General features: G+C 39.2%; 1 protein-coding gene across 1 annotated transcript; it reads left to right on the plus strand.

The window, feature by feature from the left end:
- Positions 1-438: 438 nt before the first annotated feature.
- On the plus strand, positions 439-21,994 carry LOC306878282 (zinc finger protein 687a-like). The gene is made up of 11 exons (XM_079430531.1): positions 439-643; positions 1,702-3,766; positions 7,301-7,379; positions 7,509-7,593; positions 14,631-14,815; positions 14,918-15,109; positions 15,215-15,377; positions 15,461-15,688; positions 16,173-16,285; positions 16,404-16,497; positions 20,043-21,994. The coding sequence occupies exons 2-11, from the start codon at positions 1,723-1,725 to the stop codon at positions 20,616-20,618; spliced, it is 3,759 nt and encodes a 1,252-aa protein (XP_079286657.1). The 5' UTR covers positions 439-643; positions 1,702-1,722; the 3' UTR covers positions 20,619-21,994.
- The last annotated feature ends 495 nt before the right edge of the window (positions 21,995-22,489 follow it).

Here is a 22,489-nt window from a genome sequence, read left to right on the forward strand (position 1 = left end):
AGAACCCACAAATCCTTTTGTTATATGAAGGTCAAATTAAAACTATCCTGTATTTTTTTTTTTTATCATTTATTTTAAAGGTGCATTCAGTATTTTTCTCATATTAAAATATTTTACACATAAATTCTGTGCTGAAAAATGTGTGCTTTTAGAGATTTCACATGAGATTCATATAGACTCCATTGTACTGGCCTAACAAAATTGTTGATTAGTTAACTGCAGCATCTTGTGATGTTTAAATACGGTGGTTTACTTTAGTTAAAATGCATCATTCCATGTAACAAAGAAAATTAGCTCAGTGAAAACAAAGATAGCCTACAGGAAGGAGAGGAAGTTAGGAAACGTATTGGTACATACATAATCACATAAATAGTAATGCAAATGTAACAATGGGTATGAACTGCGGGAATGTTTGCACGGCGCCTATGACCCAGAGTCAGTGATGAGAAGTTCTAGTATGATAGCGGACGTTTGCGAAGCAGCTGAAGTTCACAAGCAAATAAAACAAGAAATCAACGGCTCTCTTTTCTTTATTTCACTTCTCTGTAGATTGCATGTGTACGACTTGTTTTTCTTCAGATGTGACGCAAATGCTGTGCGCCGTCCCGGGTCAGTCCAGGAGTAGACGAGAATATTTGGTCAGGTAAAAAAAAGTTTGGACACAGAGCAACAATACACACAATTATCGCTTTACTGTCACTATAAATATATACGCGGACTAATAATTGGCATCATCATCGTATGAACCTCTTGTTTGTAGCATTATCGACGTCAGACGTTACAGACTGCGCATTAAGCTAATCTCCTGTAGCTGCTGGGCTAGACACTTCAGCAAGACTATTATATTTGACAGATACGATTCATAATGGCGACCTGCAGACTGACAATTATTGCAGAACTACATTCTCTGTGAAAATAGGTAGCCGTAATGTCGCGCAAAAGACACCTGGGATATTTGTGAAATATTTTTGGATTAGCTAGCATAGGAAACGACTGCTGTAAAGTTATATTTGCAGATCAAGATTATAAACGTGTGCACTACACGGTATTCCGTGCATTCACAGATTAAATTGCAGCTGGGAAAAGCTACTGCATGAATGTAAAATGTCATATGCAGAAGATCTAATGTTATTGTTAGCCTACTTCCTGTCTAACCCCTGACGTTTATTTCCTGCTATTTAATGTAGGTGTTAACTAAATGTGTGTGTGTGTATATGTCGAAAATGTTTTCAGATGTATTCAGCCTTTGGAAAACACGAGAAAAGGCACATAATTTGCTTGTCAAACACAATAAATAAAATATTGACAAGCAAATTATGTGCCTTTTTTTTCTCGTGTTTTCCAAAGGCTGAATACAGATAGCACACGTACATCTCCGAGACGTCTATTTGATGTCTGAATTTACATCTGCAAGACGTATTATTTAGGGTGTTTGCTCATCTGCAATACGTCTATAGGACGTTTCCTTTTAGATGTCAAATAGACGTCTATTAGATGTCTTTAAGATGTTTATGATTTAGAATGTATGTAAAACTGACATCTGAAAGACGTCTGCCAGACGTTTGCAGACAGCAGATGCTTTCCAGATCAAGAGATCTTTAACAGACATCTTGCAGACGTACGTGTTAACACATTTTCGACATAATTTGTTTTATGAACAATTGATCACATCTGTGCTTTTTGTGATGTCTTGTAATGCAGGTATTTGTCATCCATGTGGGAATGGGGGACATGAAGACACCAGATTTTGATGACCTGCTGGCAGCGTTTGACATTCCAGATATTGATGCCAAAGAAGCAATTCAGTCTGACCCTGATGGTAATCATAATGAGCAAAGTGGTGTTGTTGGAAAGGAGAGAAGTGGAAGTCCATGCCTAAGACCTGCAGAAAGCCCTGAGCATGTTCCTTTAGCTCCTCATAATGACCCCTCCATGGTTAGTGTGATCGTAAAAAACAGTGTACATTCTGATGACAAAACTGAAGGGAATGTAACTGAAGGGGACATTTCTGGTGCTGATGCCTCACATGAATCTCCCCAGAAAGGTCCCAGTGAAGACGACCTGGTGCCTTCAGATGAGTTCATCTATAATGGACTCAAAACCGTCTCCGATGTGCCTACAGAAGCCTCTCCACCACCAGCTCTAACCCGGATGCAGCCCAATGTGCAACTTTGGTCTCTCTCTGCTCCTAATGTTACTAGTGATGACAACCAGGATGGCACTTCTTCTAAACAACCTTCTACCACTTTCTCCCTGACTCAGTCTTTACCCCTGACTGATCCTCCCATCTTATCTTCACATTTAATTAGTTCAGACTTACCTCCAAGAGTCAATTGTGAGGAAGCACCGGCATTAAATGGCACTTTGAGGGCAGGAGTCCGCCGACGCTTATCTGAAGAAGAAGAATCTGAACCAGACCTCGGTAGCCCTGCGCTTGTCATACAAGAAAGCCCAGATTCCCAGCGGTGCTCTGCTCCCAAGGTACCACGCATGCAACGGTCTCCTTCAAGTGTGTTTCATCCTCCCTCTCCCTCATCCCCTTCTTTACCAGTTAGTAACACTCAAATCGAAGAGCCATCTGTCCAGAATCCAACACTTCTACAAAGCGGCGTCAACCCAACATCTTTGACCTCCAAAAATGATCTGCCAGTTGAAGAAAAAGATGTGGAGCACATTATCGAGGAGAGAGATTCTCCTGAAAGCCCTGAGCCAGAAATCCCTCAATCTCTGCCATCAATTCAACAAGAAGCCAATGAGCCAGAACAGAAGGTCAGAAAAGAAGCAGTCCCTCAAGATCAAGTTATTGACACAAACTTATGTGTGCAGGAGAATAGTGGTCTTCAACTAAAAACAGAGGATGGTGGAGGTGAGGAGACACAAGGGAAATCCACCAAGACTGGTTTGGTAGATTCCCCCTCTGATGTTACAAGCTCCCGCAAGACCTCATCCAAGCCTCTCAAAGTCAGAATCAAGACGGTCAAAACTTCTGCTGGAAACATCACACGTACTGTATCTAAAGTGGCTCCCAAAGGAGGGCTCTCCAAGGGTGCTGGTGGCTCTAAAGCTAAAGCAGGGCCCCATAGGATTCAGAGGTCTGGTAATGCTCCTCAAGGGCGAGCTCGGGGTTCAAAGGTGACGATGTTGCCAGTATCCACCCTTCAGGATGCCAGCACAGCTATGTTATTTGCAGCCAGCAAGGCACAGAATCATATGGCCTCCAGTCTTTCCACCACTGCAGTCAGGATCACCAGAACATCAACCCTCCCCTCCATCACCTCTTCACCCATGCCTGGGGTTCGCAGTTTGGGGCAGAAAACGATGAATGGGAATCCTGGGACTGCCAAACCAGCTTCCATTGTGAACAGCCCAGGAGCTGTAATTTCACGCAGCCAGTCTAGCCTCGTTGAGGCCTTCAATAAAATCCTAAACAGTAAGAATCCACTGCCAAGTTATCAGCCAGACCTCTCTATCCCGCTTCCTCCAGAATGGGGTCTTCGAGTGCCCTCAACGGGATACCGTTGCCTTGAATGCGGGGATGCATTCGCTCTGGAGCGCAGCCTGGCGAGGCACTACGATCGGCGCTCTATGAGGATCGAGGTGACCTGTAACCACTGCTCCAAACGCCTGGCTTTCTTTAATAAGTGCAGCCTGCTGCTCCATGCACGAGAGCACAAGGAAAAGGGGCTGGTTATGCAGTGTTCGCACCTCGTCATGAGTCCTGTCAGTGTGGAGCAGATGATTGGCCAGCAGGATACCGTGCCTATAGGTTTGTGTCTCTATCAGTGTCAGTGTATTTATAGATGCAGTAGGAAAAGAATACTTATAAGACCTCTCAAAATTTCTCAATATGTTTAATCTAACAAGACTTGTGAGTGAGGGAGTAAAGATTTTAGATTTACTTTGTGCACATTTTGAATCAGGCGTTGTCCAAATATGGTCCACGCAGGGATGATAGGTGGTCTGTAGAAAATTTGAGAGAAACCAAAAAAGGTTTATACAAGGTTTTTACAAAATGTATTTTAAAAACCTGTCAGAAATCCTGACTTTTGCAATTGCAATCGGGTCAAAGACGAAAAAGTGTTTTCAAGTATCAAAACACTAAGGATAATACAGCTTTGAATTGTTGTTGTTTTTCAATACATTATAAAGTGTCCTGTTTAATTAAGTATATATATATATATTGTTTGCACAAAAAATAAATATACATTTTTACCATGATTTACAGAAAACATCCACTAAAATGTCATTCAGTGTAACAATCTTGTCGGCATATTTACCACAAGAATCAGTTTGACATTAAAAGAATACTGCTTGTAATTTTACATTTTTAAACTTTGCCACTATACCATTTTGGGCATTTGTCAGCAAGATTTTTTTTTTACTAGTTTAAAATGTAATAACATTTTGTATTTTAAATTTTTACATAAATATACAGTGCCCTCCATAAGTATTGGAACAGTAAAGACAAAATTGCTCTGTTGGCTGTGGAGTCAAGACATTTGCAAATATGATTAAAAGATGAATATGAGACAAAACTACAGAATGTCACATTTTATTATTGGGTGATTCAACACATACATGTTTTACCAAATAAAAAGAACAGCACTTTTAGAGTTCATCCCACTCATTGATGTGAGCACAAGTATTGGGACAGTTGAACATAAGGCAGATATAAAAGATTAAAAGCTATTATTTAGTTGCAGATCCCTTGCGCACAATCACAGCAGTGAGTCTGTGACCCATAGACATCACCAGACTCATGGTCTCATCCTTTGAAAGACTTTTCCCAGCCTTTAATGCAGCCAATACCAATTGTTGCTTGTTTTGGGGAGTTTCTGTCTTTACTCTCCTCTCCAGCTGGTGAAATTCATGTTCAATCGGATTTAAATCTGGAGATTGACTTGGGCAATCTAAGACTTTCCATTTCTTTGCCCTCATAAATTCCTTGACTGAACTGGCAGGGTGTTTTGGGCCATTGTTCTGATGCAATATGAAGCAGTTCTGAATGAATCTGGTGGGATTTTCTTGAATATTGGTAGGCAAGATGGTTTTGTACCCTTTCAAATTCATTCTGCTAGTGTCATCATACATTAAGTCATCAGTAAAGTTGAGAGGGCCTGTTCCAGAGGCAGCCATGCATGCCCATGCCATGACACCACCTCCACCATGCTTTACAGATGAGGCTGTATGCTTGGGATCATTGCAATTCCCTTTTTTTCTGCACATTTTTCCTTTCCCATCACTTAGATAAAGGTTCATCTTTGTCTCATCGGTCCACAAACACAGTTCCAAAACTCTTCTGGCTCACCTTTGTGCTTTTTTGCAAACTCTAATCTTGCCTTTCTATTTTTGGTGCTGGTCAGAGGTTTGCATCTTGCTGTGTAGCATCTGTAATTCTGTGTCAATGTCTCCTGAGGACAGTATCACCACAGCTTTCTGGAAGTTGTTGGTCATTTTACAGACATGTTTTTTAGGGTTCATTTTCACAGCTTTTATGATTTGTCTGTGATCAACTACTATTGTTTTCTCAGTTGATCAGGTCGTTGTTGGTTGCTGGTGTCGCTGGTGGTTTCTAAACTCTTGATTTCTCTATGCCCTTTGTTTTTACTAGAGCTCTAACTGACTTCCTCTTTTCTTTTAGCATCCAAATTGCTTGCTTCTCTCTCAAAGTCAGCTCCCTCATCTTCATCCTGGTTTGTGTGTGTCATCATCGAATGCAAGATTCAGAATACAGAAGTAATGGATGTAACTTATACGACACATTCCCTGCTTTTAATATCTGAAGAATTAATGCAACAGGACACAGCTGGTCACTTAGAAAGACCTGTGAGGCAACTGTCCCAATACTTATGCTCACATCAGATAGAGGGATGAAACTCTAAAAGTGCTGATCTTCTTAGCTGGTAAAACATCTATGTGTTGAATCACCCAATAATAAAACGTGACATTCTGTAGTTTTGTCTCTCATTCATCTTTTAATCATATTTGTAAATGTCTTGACTCCACAGCCAACAGAGCAATTTTGTCTTTACTGTTCAAATACTTTTGGAGGGCACTGTAAGTGTTACACCGAATGACAATGGAACATTATTTTACCCACATTTTGGTATTTTATTCTTCAAAAACTTATTTGAAACCTTAAAAGCAGACATTTTACTTGCATTTAATGGGCTTTCAATGTGTGTATAAAATCACTTTTGTAACATTTCTTTTAATTGGGACATTTAAATATCTTTGACACAATTATTTTACTCTGACAGCCCTAGATTTTAAGCGTAAGAAATGCAAAACAAATTTGCATAAAAATTTGTGGGAAAAAAGTACACATTTATATGTACTTTGTACTCACACAGTACATACTCATACAGTCTCTTTACACTACCATTCAAATGGTTGGGTCAGTTTTTTTTTTTTTAATTGTGTGAATGCAAAATTGATCAAAATTGGCATGAAAGACAAGCTGTTCTTTTGAACTTTTTATAAATTAATCCTGAAAAAAATCTGCAGAAATATTAAGCAGCACAACTGTTTCAATATTGATAATGATAGTCAGCATGTTAAAATGATTTCTGAGGAATAATGTGACACTGAAAACTGGAGTAATGGTAAAAGGAATAAAGTGCTTTTTAACACATTAAAATTGAAATAAGTTTTTTAAATTGTAATAATATTTCACAATATTATAATATTTTTGATCAAATAAATGTTATCTTGGTGAGCATAAGAGACTGAAAATATCATATCGACCCTAAAATTTTGAAGATTAGTGTTTAATAGCCTGTATACCAGGTTTTATGTTTTAAGAAAGGAGTTCCTCGCAAAGATATCATAATATTTTGGGGTCCTTGTTATTTAAACTTTTGTAAATCCTTGTCTGGATGAAATTTTCTATTTTCTTTGTCTGAACAAATTACATTTTTATAACATTCCAGAAGTAAAAACAGACCTGAAACTCATAGTTGTAGGTAACAGTTGCAGGTGTGCACACAGGGATCTGGGAGCAGTCACTGTCTCAATCCACAGGGAATCTGTGCACTGCAAAACAAAGGACTCAAGCATTGATGCAGAATAATTCAGCTGGGGCGTGTTCTTTCTGCAAGCTTTTTCAAAGAACAGTCTCTGTGCTCAGTGCATTGCAAAAGTACTCTTTAGGGAGCTGAACTATAAATCTTAGAAGGTTTACAGTGTTGTAGATAATTGACCACGATTAAATAGATTAGTACATTTTATTAACCCATATCCATTTCAGAATGATTTAGCTGATATGTTATTTGTGCTTACAGTACAGTCTCTTTTACAGGTGTGCTTTCTCTAGCTGCCTCCGCTCTGTCTGCCAATAAAGAAAGTAGTGTCCATCTGTCACAATCCCCTGATAACAGGTAACAGCGCACTGTCAAATAATGTTTATTTGGTTTTTATGTTTAAATGAATGAGAAATAAACAAAAAATGAATGGATACGGAGTGATTAAGATGCTGCCTGGTATGTTTGTGTACTCCATGTTCTCAGCTGTCCAGAGTGTTGGAGTCCATTTAAAGGGAAGGCAGAAATAGTAGCACACTTTCAAGAGGTGGAGTCTGGTGGCACTGAAACGGTGAGTGAGTGGGTGTGGGTGTCAGGACAATAACAGTGAGCATTTTTTTTTTCTTTCTGGTTTATTTGGACCAGTAGTTTTGCAGTAGTTTAGACTTGCAGTTGCCTTGCTAGCACTTTTCCAAAAATGTCCTACATGCATCGGAAAAATATATTTACATGTTTCATTGCATTTTTTAATTATTTAATATTATTTAACATTAAAATAAATAATAAAATGAACAATATTATTATTACAAATTGCTAATATTACTTAAAAATGAAAAATTGCTGAAAATGTATTCACCCGACCTCAGGCCATCCAAGACATAGATAAGTTTGTTTCTTCGTTGAAACAGATTTAGGAAAATTTAGAATTTGCTTGCTCATCAAATGTGGATCCTCTGTAGTGAATGGGTGCCGTCAGAATAAGAGTCCAAACAGCTGATAAAAACATCACAATCTACACAACTCCAGTCTTTCAATTAATGTATTTTGAAGTGAAAAGCTGTGTGTTTGTAATAAATCAATCATTATTATTTTTTAACTTCAAACCATTGCTTCCATTGAGTCTTCTATCTATAATATTATAGAAGCATATGTGTAGCTAAATTCAATTTGAAATGTATGCAAATATTCAATTTGAAAATATGCAAAATGGCAATGCATTTCTGTATTTAAATTTACATTTTCCCATTCCATATGTGCAACATTTAGTGCAAAATAAAAATGAAAATTCAATTCTAAAATTTAAATTTGCCATTTTCTACTCTAGTTTTAATATGCAAATTAAAAACATTTTTAAAGCTTTATAAGTTGCAAAATTAAAATGTATTATCCAAATTGATTAGATATGTTTAACATGTCCAAGCAAAAACTGTAGCAAAATGATCATTTAAATGCTGTTTTTCCTAAATGCATTTAGACCTAGGGGTAGGACACTTGGGATTGCATTTTCATCGTGAAACCGCGGGGTAATTGTAGCAAAATGCAATGTGAGTTTCAAAATGCATTCTGAGCCAAAGCTGCAGCAAAAGGGTAGCAAAATGGTGATTTAAATGTCTTTTATTTTTCTTAAATGCATTGACACTTATGGCTCGTTTCCACTGAGTGGTACAGTTCAGTTCAGTACAGTACGGTACGGAATTATGTCCGTTTCCATTGTCAGTAGTTGTGAATGGTACCAAAATAGCGAACCGTACCACTTTTTTGGTACCCTTTCATTGGGGTACCTAGCACAGCAAAGGGTACCAAAAGGGTGGAGCTAAACTCACTGCAGATGTTGATTGGTTTACCAGAATCGTCACATTTGCGTGAAACAAGGGGATAAAGCTTCTCCTTCTCGTTCCGCTCTGCTGTGTTCTGCTTATTACATCAGAGTGCACAAACACACAAAAAAATATATATGTGTATTTTATACTTTTATATTTTCACACAGATAATAACCGTTTCTCAATATGTGTTCTTGTCTGTTCTTGTGGACTTGTGAAATGTCATTGCCCAAAAACCTGCGTGATTTTCAAAATATTACTGTTATTCTGTCATAAAATGTAGTTTTAAGAGTTTTTCAGGTGAGAAATGTAGATGTTTAAAAGTCAAATCTGCGGTTTATTTATAAAGATATAGCGCCTATTTGAACATTTGCTATGCCGATTTCGAAGCTCCAGGCGATCAGCGGGTGCTCCGTGCTCATGTATCCGCCTCGAGCAGCCTTACGCTCAGCTAGTCCTTCTGACATTTGCCGCTGGCTCTGATGTCTCTGTGGTGATTAAACGAGAATCAATTTGTTTTATGTATATTTAACAGGCATTCGTGGTCTCATGAATCTATTATTTGTTCCTGGTCACATCGTTTTGACTGAGCACAAAGTTTAACTTTATATTTATTTTGAACTTTACCGTATAACTTGCAGCGCTGACTGTAGCAAACGTTTGACTGAATTGTTTGCTTTTGTCTTTATTTCCTCTTATATAAGCCTCTTTTTTTTATTATACTTTTATAATGGCTATTATTGTTCATAAAAACTGACATAAAAGAGGCAGAGTTGTGCTTATTGCCGCATTTTATTGTCGATCGCTACTTTCCGGCATACACCACACCTATCAAGTAAAGGGTACTGTTGGCAGTGGAAACACAAGCCTGATCAGGGTTACACGTACCGAATCGTACTGTACTAAACTGTACTGTACCGTACCGCTCAGTGGAAACGAGGCATTACATATATGACGTTTCAATTGCATTTTCATGAAATACCCCGTGATGAATATAGTTTAAGTCAGGGCTGTCCAAACTCGGTCCTGGAGGGTCGGTGTCCTGCAGAGTTTAGCTCCAACTTGCCTCAACACACCTGCATGGAAGCTTCTAGTATGTCTAGTAAGAGCTTGATTAGCTGCTTCAGGTGTGTTTGATTAGGGTTGGAGCTATACTCTGCAGGACACCGGCCCTCCAGGATTTTGGACACCCCTGGTTTAAGTCATTGTGGATTTGAAAATGCATTCTGAGCCGTGCACACCCGCTAGCTTTGAACCAAGATGGCGCCGAGCATGGCAGCCGTGTTGCGAGCTCCAAGAAAACTCTGCAGTTTTTCTTATGTTTTTTATGTTTTATTTGTTATTTCACGTGTTAGATGTTGTCAGTATAACTGTCTACGATAGATACACGCTTTTAAACATTGGTTCCTTCGTCGCGCAACGCAAACCGGACTTTGAGTTCCTGAACGCCGGCGCCTTGTTTACAGACACCGCATCAGAGCCCTTTGTCTGGGCTGCACGATCGCGACCGAGGAAACGCCGCCGGAAAAGGGGGAAGAGAGCCGGCGTCCTTGTCAGACTCAGACGCCGTCCCCTCCGACCTCCTCTCCCAACTATTTTGCTGGCTAACGTTCAGTCACTGGACAACAAACTCTGTGAACTGCGGGCACGCATCTCATACCAACGGGAAACAAGGGACTGCTGCATTATTTGCCTCACAGAAACCTGGATGTCGGCAGTGGTTCCAGACTCAGCCATCGAGCTCACGGGGTTCTCCGTGCACCGCTCGGACAGAACGAAAGAGCTCACAGGGAAAAGCAGAGGCGGGGGCGTCTGTTTCTTTATCAACAACTCGTGGTGTGATGAAAGGAACCTACACTCTATTAAATCCTCCTGCTCCCCTGATCTGGAATTTCATATGCTTCTGTGTCGACCATTCTGGCTACCGAGGGAATTTACAGCGATCATAATCACAGCTGTTTACATTCCCCCTCAAGCCAACACAGACCAGGCACTTAAGGAACTGTATGGGAATATAAGCGAGCAGGAAACCGCGTACCCAGATGCAGCGTTTATTGTTACGGGGGACTTCAACAAAGCCAACTTCAGAACAATAGCTCCAAAATACTTTCAACACGCGTGGTGATCGTGTACTGGACCACTGCTACTCTCCATTCCGGGACGCCTACAAATCGCTCCCCCGCCCACCTTTCGGCAAATCGGACCACACTTCCGTTCTGCTCCTGCCTGCTTATAGGCAGAAACTGAAACGAGAAGCACCCGCCCTCAGGACAATTCAATGCTGGACGGACCAATCAGACGCTATACTACAGGACTGTTTTGATCACGTGGACTGGGACATGTTCCGGGCAGCGTCTGATGACGACATAGAGGCGTACTCAGATACTGTAACGTGTTTCATCAGGAAGTGTGTAGAGGATGTAGTACCGACAAAAACAATCCGCATCTACCCCAACCAAAAACCGTGGATTAACAGCGATGTTCGAGCAGCCTTGTCAGCGCGGACATCTGCCTTTAAATCCGGAAACTCTGACGATCGCAAACAAGCCAGTTACGATCTCAGGAAATCAATCAAAGCTGCCAAACGACAATATAAAAACAAAGTTGAAGAACAATTCAAAACCAACAACGCAAGAAGCATGTGGCAGGGTATCAACAACATCACAGATTTCAGAGGGAATAAACCAGCTACTGTGAACATTGCCGCCTCTGTACCGGACGAACTTAATCACTTTTATGCTCGTTTCGAGGCTCACAACACCGCCCACACAGAGCGCGCTCCCGCGGCTGTAGCAGAAGAGGCGAGCGCACTTTCCTTTTCTGTCGCAGATGTAACCCGATCCTTCCGACGGGTGAACATCCGCAAGGCTGTGGGTCCCGATGGCATCCCAGGCCGTGTGCTCCGAGCATGCGCATTCCAACTGGCCGGGGTTTTCACAGACATTTTTAACCTTTCCCTCTCTCTGTCTGTGGTTCCCGCATGCTTCAAAAAATCCACCATTGTGCCCATACCAAAGAAAAATAAAATCACATGCTTGAATGACTGGAGGCCCATTGCTCTGACACCCATCTTCAGCAAGTGCTTTGAGAAACTCATCAAAGACTACATCTGCTCTGTGCTGCCTGACTCACTGGATCCCCTACAATTTGCATATCGCAGAAACCGTTCCACAGACGATGCTATTGCCTTCACCCTGCACACTGCTCTCTCCCACCTGGAAAATAAGAACACCTATGTGAGAATGCTGTTTGTGGACTACAGCTCAGCATTCAATACCATAGTGCCTGCCACACTGGTTGAGAAGCTCCAGACTCTGGGACTAAACGGATCTCTGTGCAGCTGGATCCTGGACTTCCTGACAGGCAGATGTCAGGTGGTCAGAATGGGCAACAACACTTCATCCCCGCTGACCCTCAACACTGGTGCTCCTCAGGGCTGCGTCCTCAGCCCACTCCTGTACTCCCTGTACACACACGACTGTACAGCAACACACAGCTCCAACGTCATCGTCAAATTTGCTGACGACACAACGGTGATAGGCCTGATCACTGACAACGATGAGACGGCCTACAGAGAGGAGGTGAGAACCCTGACTAAATGGTGTCAAGAGAACCACCTCTCACTCAACATCGACAAGACCAAGGAGCTGGTGGTGGACTTCAGGAGACAGAGCAGAGAACACACACCCATCACCATCGACATGACACCTGTGGAGCGAGTAAACAGCTTCAAATTCCTCGGTGTTCACATCACTGAGGATCTCACATGGTCCGCTCACACAGATGCAGTGCTGAAGAAGACACACCAACGCCTCTTCTTCCTGAGACGGCTGAGGAAGTTTGGAATGAGCCCCAGCATCCTCAGATCATTCTACACCTGCACTGTGGAGAGCATCCTGACAGGCTGCATCACCGCCTGGTTTGGAAACAGCACTGCTGGCAACCGCAAAGCTCTGCAAAGGGTCGTGCGAACTGCCCGTCACATTGTTGGAGGTGAGCTTCCCTCCCTCCAGGACATCTACACCAGGCGGTGTATAAAGAAAGCCCGGAGGATCATCAGTGACTCCAGCCACCCGTCCCACAGACTGCTCTCTCTGCTGCCCTCAGGAAGACGTCTCCGCAGCATCCGATCCCGCACTAGCCGACTGAGGGATAGCTTTTTTCCTCAGGCTATCAGGCTAATGAACAGTCAAAACTAATATACCTACAGCATAATCCCACTTTACAGTATACGCACTGCACTTTAATCCCATACAGTTCAAACTGGACTACCAGTACACTACTGCACAAATACAACAATCTTTTTGCCAGCACCGGATACCATCCAATGCACATCCATGACATTTGCACATCCGGTTATATATAATCTGCTGCATCTTCGCATATTACTGTGTGTATATAACGTAGAATGTGTACTACATACTGTGTATAATGTGTATCGGTAACTGTATGTCTGTCTAATAGTACACTGTGTGTACTGAGTATATGTATGTGTATATTACACATTGTCATCTGTATAAGTCTGTACGTATGTATGGTAATGTCTATATGTAAATTGTTTTTGCAGTGTCTGGAGCACGCTCTCAAGAATTTCACTCACGAAGGCACACGTGCTGTGGTGATGTGACAATAAAAGTGATTTGATTTGATTTGATTTGATTTAGCTGTCAATCCTTACATCAAAACGGGGCTCGGCAACAGGATGCACGATAGGTCGATATTCACCGTTAACCAAACGCTTTTCACCTGCTTGAACATTTCTCACCGTTTACACTCGGATTGATGCACATAAGCAAACAGACAGTGCTATTCTACACATGTACTACCTTACCTTATATTTTATTACTCTTTTATTTTTAATCTGTAAAATAGCGCGTGTTCCGTGGCACCTGAACAGGGACGTGCAGAGAGTTCCTCAGGGGCAGGGGTTGCCCTTTTTTCAAAATGATTCAAAAGTGCCCCTCTCAGACAAATATCAATGATATCGTGATCAATAAAACAAAATGCATTTGAATTCTAATTAACATGATAATGTGTACAAAATAGTAACTAATCGCTGAAAAATTCCTGTTTATTTTTACATATCTGTCAATCTGAGGCGTTGCTATGGATTGCGTGCGCTTTGCTTGACTTATATACTTATATACTGATATTCCACAGTATTTTCAGAAACCATAGGCTTATAGCCATATACGGTTCTTTCAGTGAGTGGGTCGACGGAAAGAAAAAAATAAACCAAACAACATTTTAAACGGTTTTTTTCATCAATAATCAAAAGCTAGTGTGTCGATTTAATTAAAAATCCACATATTATATATTTTAGAATATTAGGCTACATCATTAATCGATGCCCATTTGTCATGTACACCAATCATGATCTGGCTCAAGTTCAAATTTCATTGGACAATAATGTGAAGTGGAGCAGTCATTTTCCATTCTATTCATAAATCTGTAGAAAATGACATGGGACAGACGAGCTGAATGCGCATTGGCTGGTCTAGCCCCGGAACTTCTAACGGCCACTACTCCGACCGAATGACTTCACTAATCAGTAAAGTCATTTAGAAGACGGGACTATTCCACCATATTGTGCGTTGCAGTTTCTCCCATTCATAAGTATAGGAGTGAACCGTTTCTGTATTTCTATAACACTCAGTTTTTTTAATGAAGAAAAAAAACTCACATTTTGGATGGCCAGAGGATGAGGAAATTGTCTACAAATTTTCATTTTTGTGTGAACTATTCCTTTGATATTAATTAATAATATTACATTTTGATTTCTCTCTAGTGTTGTATGCAGTGTACTCCTCCGATGCCGCTGTGGAACTCCTGTAGTGCTGCTGCTCACCGGCGGTTACATCAGAAGCTCTCTCCGCTGGTTTGTCCTGAATGTGGTGTCACCTGTCAGTTTCACAACCTCAACACTCATCTGAATCAAACCTGCCTCCACTACTCAAGGCGCCTTGGTTATAGGTAACCACCTAGCCATACAGACTACTAATAAAACCTTGTTTCATCTATTGGTTTTAAAAGTGCAATTTAACGCATTACATTCTCTCTCATTTTTTATTGCAGATGTGCTTGTTGTCATTTGGTGTTTGGTGGAGTGAATAGTTTGAATGCTGTAAAGACTCACATGCAGACGTCTCACTGTGAGGTCTTCCATAAATGCCCTTCCTGCCCCATGGCTTTTAAATCTTCCTCTAGTGCTGAAGCCCACTGCGCCTCCCAGCATCCTGAACTCCCTGAGACAGCAAGGCAGTCCAAGTAAGTTGGGAATTACAGCTAAACTTGAATTGCAGTCAAGCAACCCTTTTAAAAACAGTTTAAAAAAATTCTATTTTTGCTAATAACCATTGTTTTTTATGACAGGGAGATCTATAAATGTGTGATGTGTCGGACTGTTTTTACTCAAAAAGCATTGCTCAGTGTCCATATTGACACTCACTTAGCCAAGCAGAAGATGCACGTCTTTAAATGTCCCAACTGTAACAAGCTGTTCACGCAGAGAGGCTCCCTTCTTGAGCATTTTAAGGTTTGCTTTCTATTTAGTTCGACAAAAATAAGCTCTGTTCAGTGACATTATGAGTGTATGACCTCATTGTAATTTGTCTTTAGGACTCTCATAGGGACTCTAGCAATTATGACACATCAACACAGAACAACTTGGTAAAAATGGAGAGCTCTGATGGGGAGGAGTGGGGACGGGATGAAGACGAGGACAGAGGAAGAATGGCGAAAGAAGATGGGAACTCTGCTACCCAGAGTTGGAGCTGCTCACAGTGTCAGACACACTACACAGACAAAGAGAACTACATCACCCACATGTCTGAGCAGCATGGCAAGGTCAGGACTTCATCACGCAGAGCTCAACAATAAGGAGATTAATTGCACTGACTTCTATTCAATAGTTTAGAGTCAGAAAGATTGTTTTGAAGAAAAAAAAAACATTTTATTCAGCAAGGATGCATTAAATTGATGAACAGCAAATGAGAGAGAATGAGAACGAGCTTTATTGAAAGATAGTGACAGTATAGACATTTGTAATGTTACAATAAATCAATAAATAAATCCTGTTCTTTTGAACTTTCTAGGCATCAAAGAATACTGAAAAAATTTAATCTCAATGTTTTCAGAAAAATATTAAGCAGCACACAACTGTTTTCAACTTTGATGATAACAAGAACGTTCCTTGAACACTAAATAAAGATATTAGAATGATTTTGGAATTCGTTCAATTTTTTTAATTAAATTGGAATGTTTTCCAATTTGTCCTGAACCAACAAACCTAAACTAAGTTTCATCATGATTTTTTTTTTTTTTTTTGAAGGAACTGAAGAAGTTTCCATGCACTCTTTGTGAAGGGTCCTTCTCTTCATCCTCAAGTTTAAGACGCCACATTCGTGTAAAGCACAAAGGCATCAAAAGAGCGTTTTATTGCCAGTAAGTAAAGTATTCAGCGCTGTTTTTTTACTTTTATGACTTTTTTTTTGTTTGTTTTGTTTTTAAAATAACACTCTCTTATTTTCAAAGTAATTTACTGTCATTTCTTGTTATGAAGACTCTGTACAGGTGGGAAGAGGAGTTTCAGCAGTAAGCTGATTCTTGAGAAACATATTCAGGCTCAGCACAGAAGAGCAGCCACACAGAGTCAGGTAAAAGCTCAAATACACTTACCCCTATTTCACACTGGATGCACAAGCAGTGCGGAGGCGGCGCAGTAGTAGGGTGTATGCAGAGCGTGAGCAGCGTGTGCCCATTGTGCTTTCACACTGGCAGCGTTTGTTGTGCGCAGCTGAACCGCGGCTTGTGTACTGGAATACAGACGAGTATCATCATTTCTGTCGTATTTCCCAGCGGTCTCCTTCGAACACTGTGTTCCATCCCACATGAAAAAATGCTGTAGTAATTTATAGTAAGTACTGTGTTTTGAATACATACTATAGTAAAGTATATTATACTGTATATATTATATAGTAATTACAACACTTTGTTAATGAATGCTACAACATACTGTATTATTAACTATAGTGAACTGATAAACTGTGTTAATCTAAAAAGATTAACTGTATTATACTTAAGTTTTTACTACAGTAAACTGTAGTGTATTGTAGTTATATTACCACAGCAACTATAGAATTACCACAACAAATTAATTCAAGTACTTTACTATAGTTTGGTTCAAAACATAGTATTTACTATAAATTACTATAGTATTTTTTCATGTGCTTTGATGTATGAAATGGCCAGCATACTATGTTGTGATGTGACGGTGTCCCCCTCCCCTCTGTCCCACACACATATGTAAATATCATGCTGTATATAGGTAGTTTACATGATAAAAAGTAATCATAAAGTTAACAAATGGCTCTAGCTTTATTAATTTAACCGTTTTTGTGCATTTTATTTTTTCATATGGTGATTGTGAAACACGTAGCACCTCACTTACATGAATTTATTGTGAAATTAGTAATTTTTCATGTTAATCAGGTCAATTTTGATCAAGAAAAATACACTGTGGCTTTAATTCAGCATAAGCGACGCAGCAAAAATAGACTAGGCGCCGAAATTATCGTGGCACTGCCGCTTCATCTCTGCTCCTGCTACGCGCTGCGGTGAGTGCGGTGTGAAACAGGCGTTAGATGAACAAAACATGTCCAAAGCCATGATCACCTGACTGATTTTTATTGCTTAAGTTCACCGTAACATTTAGCTTTTGAAAATGTAATTACACCTTGTTTCTTCACTTATCATATATGTGACCCTGGACCATAAAACCAGTCATAAGGGTAAATTTTTTGTTTGTTAGGAAAGGACAATATTTGGCTGAGATACAACTATATGAATATTTGGAAACTGAGGGTGCAAAAAAAAAAATCCAAAATATTGAGAAAATCGCCTTTAAAGTTGTCCAAATGAAGTTCTTAGCAATGCATTTTACTAATCAAAAATTAAGTTTTGATATATTTACGGTAGGAAATTTACAAAATATCTTCATGGAACGTGATCTTTACTTAATATCCTAATGATTTTTGGCATAAAAGGAAAATCTATAATTTTGACCCATACAGTGTATTGTTGGCTATTGCTACAAATAAACCTGTGCTACTTCTGACTGGTTTTGTGCTCCAGGGTCACAAATATATATACAGATACAGTGCACAGCATGAGTACATCCCCTCTGAATAAATATAAAAGATGTATTTTCTTAATGATCACTAATATAATTAATGGAAAAATGGCAAAATTGAAATGTATTAAACATATTTAATAAAAACAACAAAATATATGCCAATATTTTTTGTGAGAAGTCAATTAGCCAATTTTGTTTAAATGAAGGTTTGTAGAAATGAGTACACCATAGATTGAATTCAGCAAATGTATAATATTCTAGTATTTAGTATGTCCTCCAGAACTTTATGTATACTGCTCGGACCCTTCTTGGCACTGAGTGTACAAGTTCATGAAAAATGTTCACATCTGTCCTGTTTAACTCCTGGAGGGCGAGCTCCTTAAATGCTCTGGTCTTTAATGGGAAGTTTTGCTTATTTCGTCTTTACAGAATCCCCCACAGCTGCTCAAGAGCATTAAGATTGAGTGAAATACATGTCCCCTGAAGGATTTTCACCTTGGGAGAATAAATACCTTCATTGTCATGCTGAAAAAATGCCCAATAATGCAGGGAATGAGGGGAGGGTAGCATCTTCTGTTTCAAGTTTTTGTATTCCATCGCACAGTGGTGTGTGAATTCATGACGGCATTGATAAAGCACAACTCCCTCACACCTTCAGCACTCATACATCCCTATATAAAAGCTTTACTACCACTGAACGTCACTGTGGGTACCAAGCACTTCTCACTGTACTCCTCCTCTAGCAACACCAGAACATTTTGGATGCTTTTGGATTCGAAATGATTGACTTGAGACCAGAGTATGGAAGAAGTCCCAGAAGTCTCTATTTTGTAAATATGGGCCTTGGAAGAGGTTAAAATTAGTTTATTTCACTTTGGCTACAGTAGGTAATTCTAGTGGTTACAACAGCCATGCATATCACTTCTGCAGGCTCTGTGAGATAAAGTGTCACTCTTTTCATAGCTTTTGCCGGCTCTGAGACACTTGCATGTTATTTCGCCTGCTTTTTTTCTAGGAAAAATTCACTCGTCACTAAATGAAAACTTAAAGTGAAGACCCGGTAATTTCAGGAGCCTTGTCACCAGTCCATTGTTTTTGAATGTCGGTGCTACTTCTGCTATATTTTCACACAATATTATTTTAAAACAATAATTTGGTATTCCTCTTGTACCATTGTCCTCTTTAAGCTAAGAAATAAGTCACCTGGCAGTTCCTTCCCAAGTGATTTCACTGCTGCCAGCATTGAGTCTGAGTATGATTCAGTGGGCTATGTAACACTTTTAATTGTCTGGAAATTATTTGTCTTTAAAAGTTTTGGTTCAATATACTTAGTTGTTGATCAAAAATAGCCTTAAACCTATACACTTTTTTTATTATTTAAGCAACTTTCAGGAGGGTGTACTCATTTTTGCAACACAACATTTTATCACTTTGATAAGAAAGTCTTGTTTTGCCAAATAATTTTGACATTCTTCTTTGGTAATTGATCAAGCAGGCTTGTTTGGACATTATATCTCCAAAGAACCCTAACATGTCATGTAAGTAAAGAGTAATTGCTGAATTTAAGTTTTAGAGGGGGTGTACTCATTTATGCTGTGCACTATTTACAGTATGTATATAGAGAGAAAGAGAGAGTGCTTTGTATAATACTGATTTCAAAAATGTTTCAAACCAGCTTCGCAATAATAAACAGGACAATAATAGAAGCAATGTTGCAAACTTCATAAATTGAGAAAATTCTAATTCTGCTGTAAAGCAGCTCTAAAAAGACAATAGTGTCATTGTTCAGCTCCAGTCAGTTCAGTATTGGTTCAGTTTAGTTTGTAAATTATGAAATTTAGTAACAAGCAGCTCTTCAGAAGCTCGAGTCAGTTCAGTGTTGATCCAATTCTCTCAAAATGAATCAATTATGAAACAAATTCAGTTTTCTCAAACATAAAGTCAAACTATTTACAACTTTATCAAGTAACTGGACACAGTTTACCCATAAGTTTATTGAAAGTGAACGACTTCCTGTAGTTTTGGCACAGTAAGACAAAACTCTCTCTCTCTCTCTCTCACTTTCAGGCAGTTCCTCGTATCACAGATGCAGCTGACAGCTCGCCTGAGCATGATGGTGGTCCTGGTACTTTGGGCGGGGTCACAGTTGAAAGCCAATTGGCCGAGAGCAGCCTGACCAGGCCTGGCAGAGGAGCTGCAGCTGAGGAGCAGGAAGCCACAGGATTCCGCTGCATGCCGTGTGGTTTTACCACCGAGCACAGAGAAGAGTTTCTCCAGCATATTGTTTGCCACCGTGACGGGGGCAGCAGCTTTCAGTGTCAGCAGTGTGGAGCGTGTTTCGCATCCTCCTCCTCTCTCAGCAGGCATCTCTTCATCAGCCATCGTGTGCGTGATTCCCCCTCTGAGCATGCTGAGGGGTCTCCTATCACTGGTTCAAATTCTGTGACCTTTGACTCAGCAGTTGCAGCAGGGTCCCCAGGGTCACCCTCGAGTGTAGGGGGGACACAGGCAGAGGATGGGGAAGGTAAGCACACCTGTAAGGTGTGTGGACGTTACTTTAGCAAACCTGCTGATCTTAATACGCACTTCAGAACTCACGGCATGGCCTTCATCACCGCATACAAAACAGACAAACCAGCATAGAGAAACAGGAAAGGGTGAAGCTCGTGAAACCTGTCAAGAACATGTCACCCCAAATTCAACACCAAAAAATAAGAAATTATGTTTTCCTTAAAGAAAATGAAGTATAATTTAAGATTTTTTTATTTTACTTTGTGACTTTTCGATTTTAATTAAGCACACCAATTCTCATTACTGTAATGCTTAAAATGTAATTTTCATTACTGTAATGTAAAATGTTTTTTTAAATTTATTTATATAATTTATAGGCCTTAATGCTGATTTAGCATCACAGATAACAAATTAACAAATAACAAACCAGTTACACACAATAACAAATTACGGTATTACATTAATGAATATCTAATTACAGAAAATCTCGAAAATGTTAAGATTAAGATAAAGACCATTTTGGTGAGAATTTACTTAATTGTAATATTTAATTTAATGCAAGTAGATTTCAATTTCTTAATGCAAAATATAATTTCTTATATGTATTTTTTTTTATTTTTGGGGTGTTTTTGTAAGATTCAGCATAAAGTGTGTATGTAATTGAAAGTCTGTCAATTATAAACATTTGGGTTTGTCACTGGCTTTTCCACACTCTCACCTAAAAATGAGAGAAATACACTGCATCAGGGCAACACATGTTTGTAATAACTCTGCTACACAGGTTTCGTAAAAACACAGTAGAGGAGACAAGTAATACTATAGAGGAATGATTAGGTTTGATCAACCTAAAAAGTGATTGCTACTAGCTCTTAATTGATCCGAGAGGTTGAGAGACACTGAGCATCATATTCAGTGTCATACACACGTTCACCAGCCCTGCTAAATTCCTGTGCCTACTGATTCCATTGTACAACAGTCCGTTTTCTCTAATGCAAAATGCAGCTGCTTATAGATAAAATAATGTAATTATTAACACTTTAGCACAGCCGAATGCTCCCGAATCAGGTGACTCCTTTGTGCTTGAATAATTTTGTTTAATGTTTGTATTTCTTCTATTTGTGTTTCCACAGAGGCATTAAAATCAGGAAACTTGCTGAATAGTTGCTGATCTTTAGAATGAGAACAAAGTGCCTTCTTCATTTAGTCTAGGATTAAGATTACTGTTAAAAGCTGCAGATGATTTGAAAGAGTTGAGTTATTGTTTTTGGTTTGTTTGTTTGCGCTGGAATTGTTTTATTGGTGCCTTACCAATCTTGTCTACTGGTTTTCTTTTTTTTTTTTTTAAGATGATTAATATAAATTTGATTTACTGTAACCTCCTAAAAAACCTAAATTTTTCTGGCTGGTTCATATGGATTGTGTTGAAATAAATAATAAACTTTAATGGCTAAATCGCTACTCTATGCCTTGTTATAGTCTACTGTATATACTCATTTGATAAACCTGTCAATAATAAAAATAAAAAAATTTCCCCCTTTTTTTTTTTTTTCCAAGTTCAGTCCCGTAAAACTTAAAATGTTGCTACTGTATTTTTTACAGTAAAGTTCTGGCAACTACATTTTTATACCAAGTATATATATATTTTTATTATTATTATTATTATTTTTTTCCCAGTGTACTATTTAAAATAACTGTTTTCTATTTTAATATATTTTAAAAATGTCAGCAGCCATTACTCCAGTCTTCAGTGTCACATGGTCATTCAGAAATCACTCTAATGTGCTGATTTGGTGCTTAAATATTTTCTGATTATTATCAATGTTGAAAATGGTTGTGCTGCTATATATTTTTGTGGAAACCATGGTGCGTTTTTGTTTCAGGATTCTTTGATAAATAGTTCTTAAAGCACAGCATTTATTTGAAATGGAAATATTTTAGAGCAATATCTTTACTGTCACTTTTGATCAAATTAATATGTCATTGCTGAATAAAAGTATTAATTT

Source organism: Barbus barbus (assembly GCF_936440315.1).
Source record: "Barbus barbus genome assembly, chromosome: 12".
In the NCBI taxonomy this organism is placed as follows: domain Eukaryota; kingdom Metazoa; phylum Chordata; class Actinopteri; order Cypriniformes; family Cyprinidae; genus Barbus; species Barbus barbus.

Coding starts and splice junctions, on each gene's coding strand:
- LOC306878282 (XM_079430531.1), top strand. CDS start 1,723: ATGGGGGACATGAAGACACCAGATTTTGATGACCTGCTGGCAGCGTTT. Junction 14,816..14,917: donor TCAAGGCGCCTTGGTTATAG/GTAACCACCTAG, acceptor TTTTTATTGCAG/ATGTGCTTGTTGTCATTTGG. Junction 15,689..16,172: donor TGTCTGAGCAGCATGGCAAG/GTCAGGACTTCA, acceptor TTTTTTTTGAAG/GAACTGAAGAAGTTTCCATG.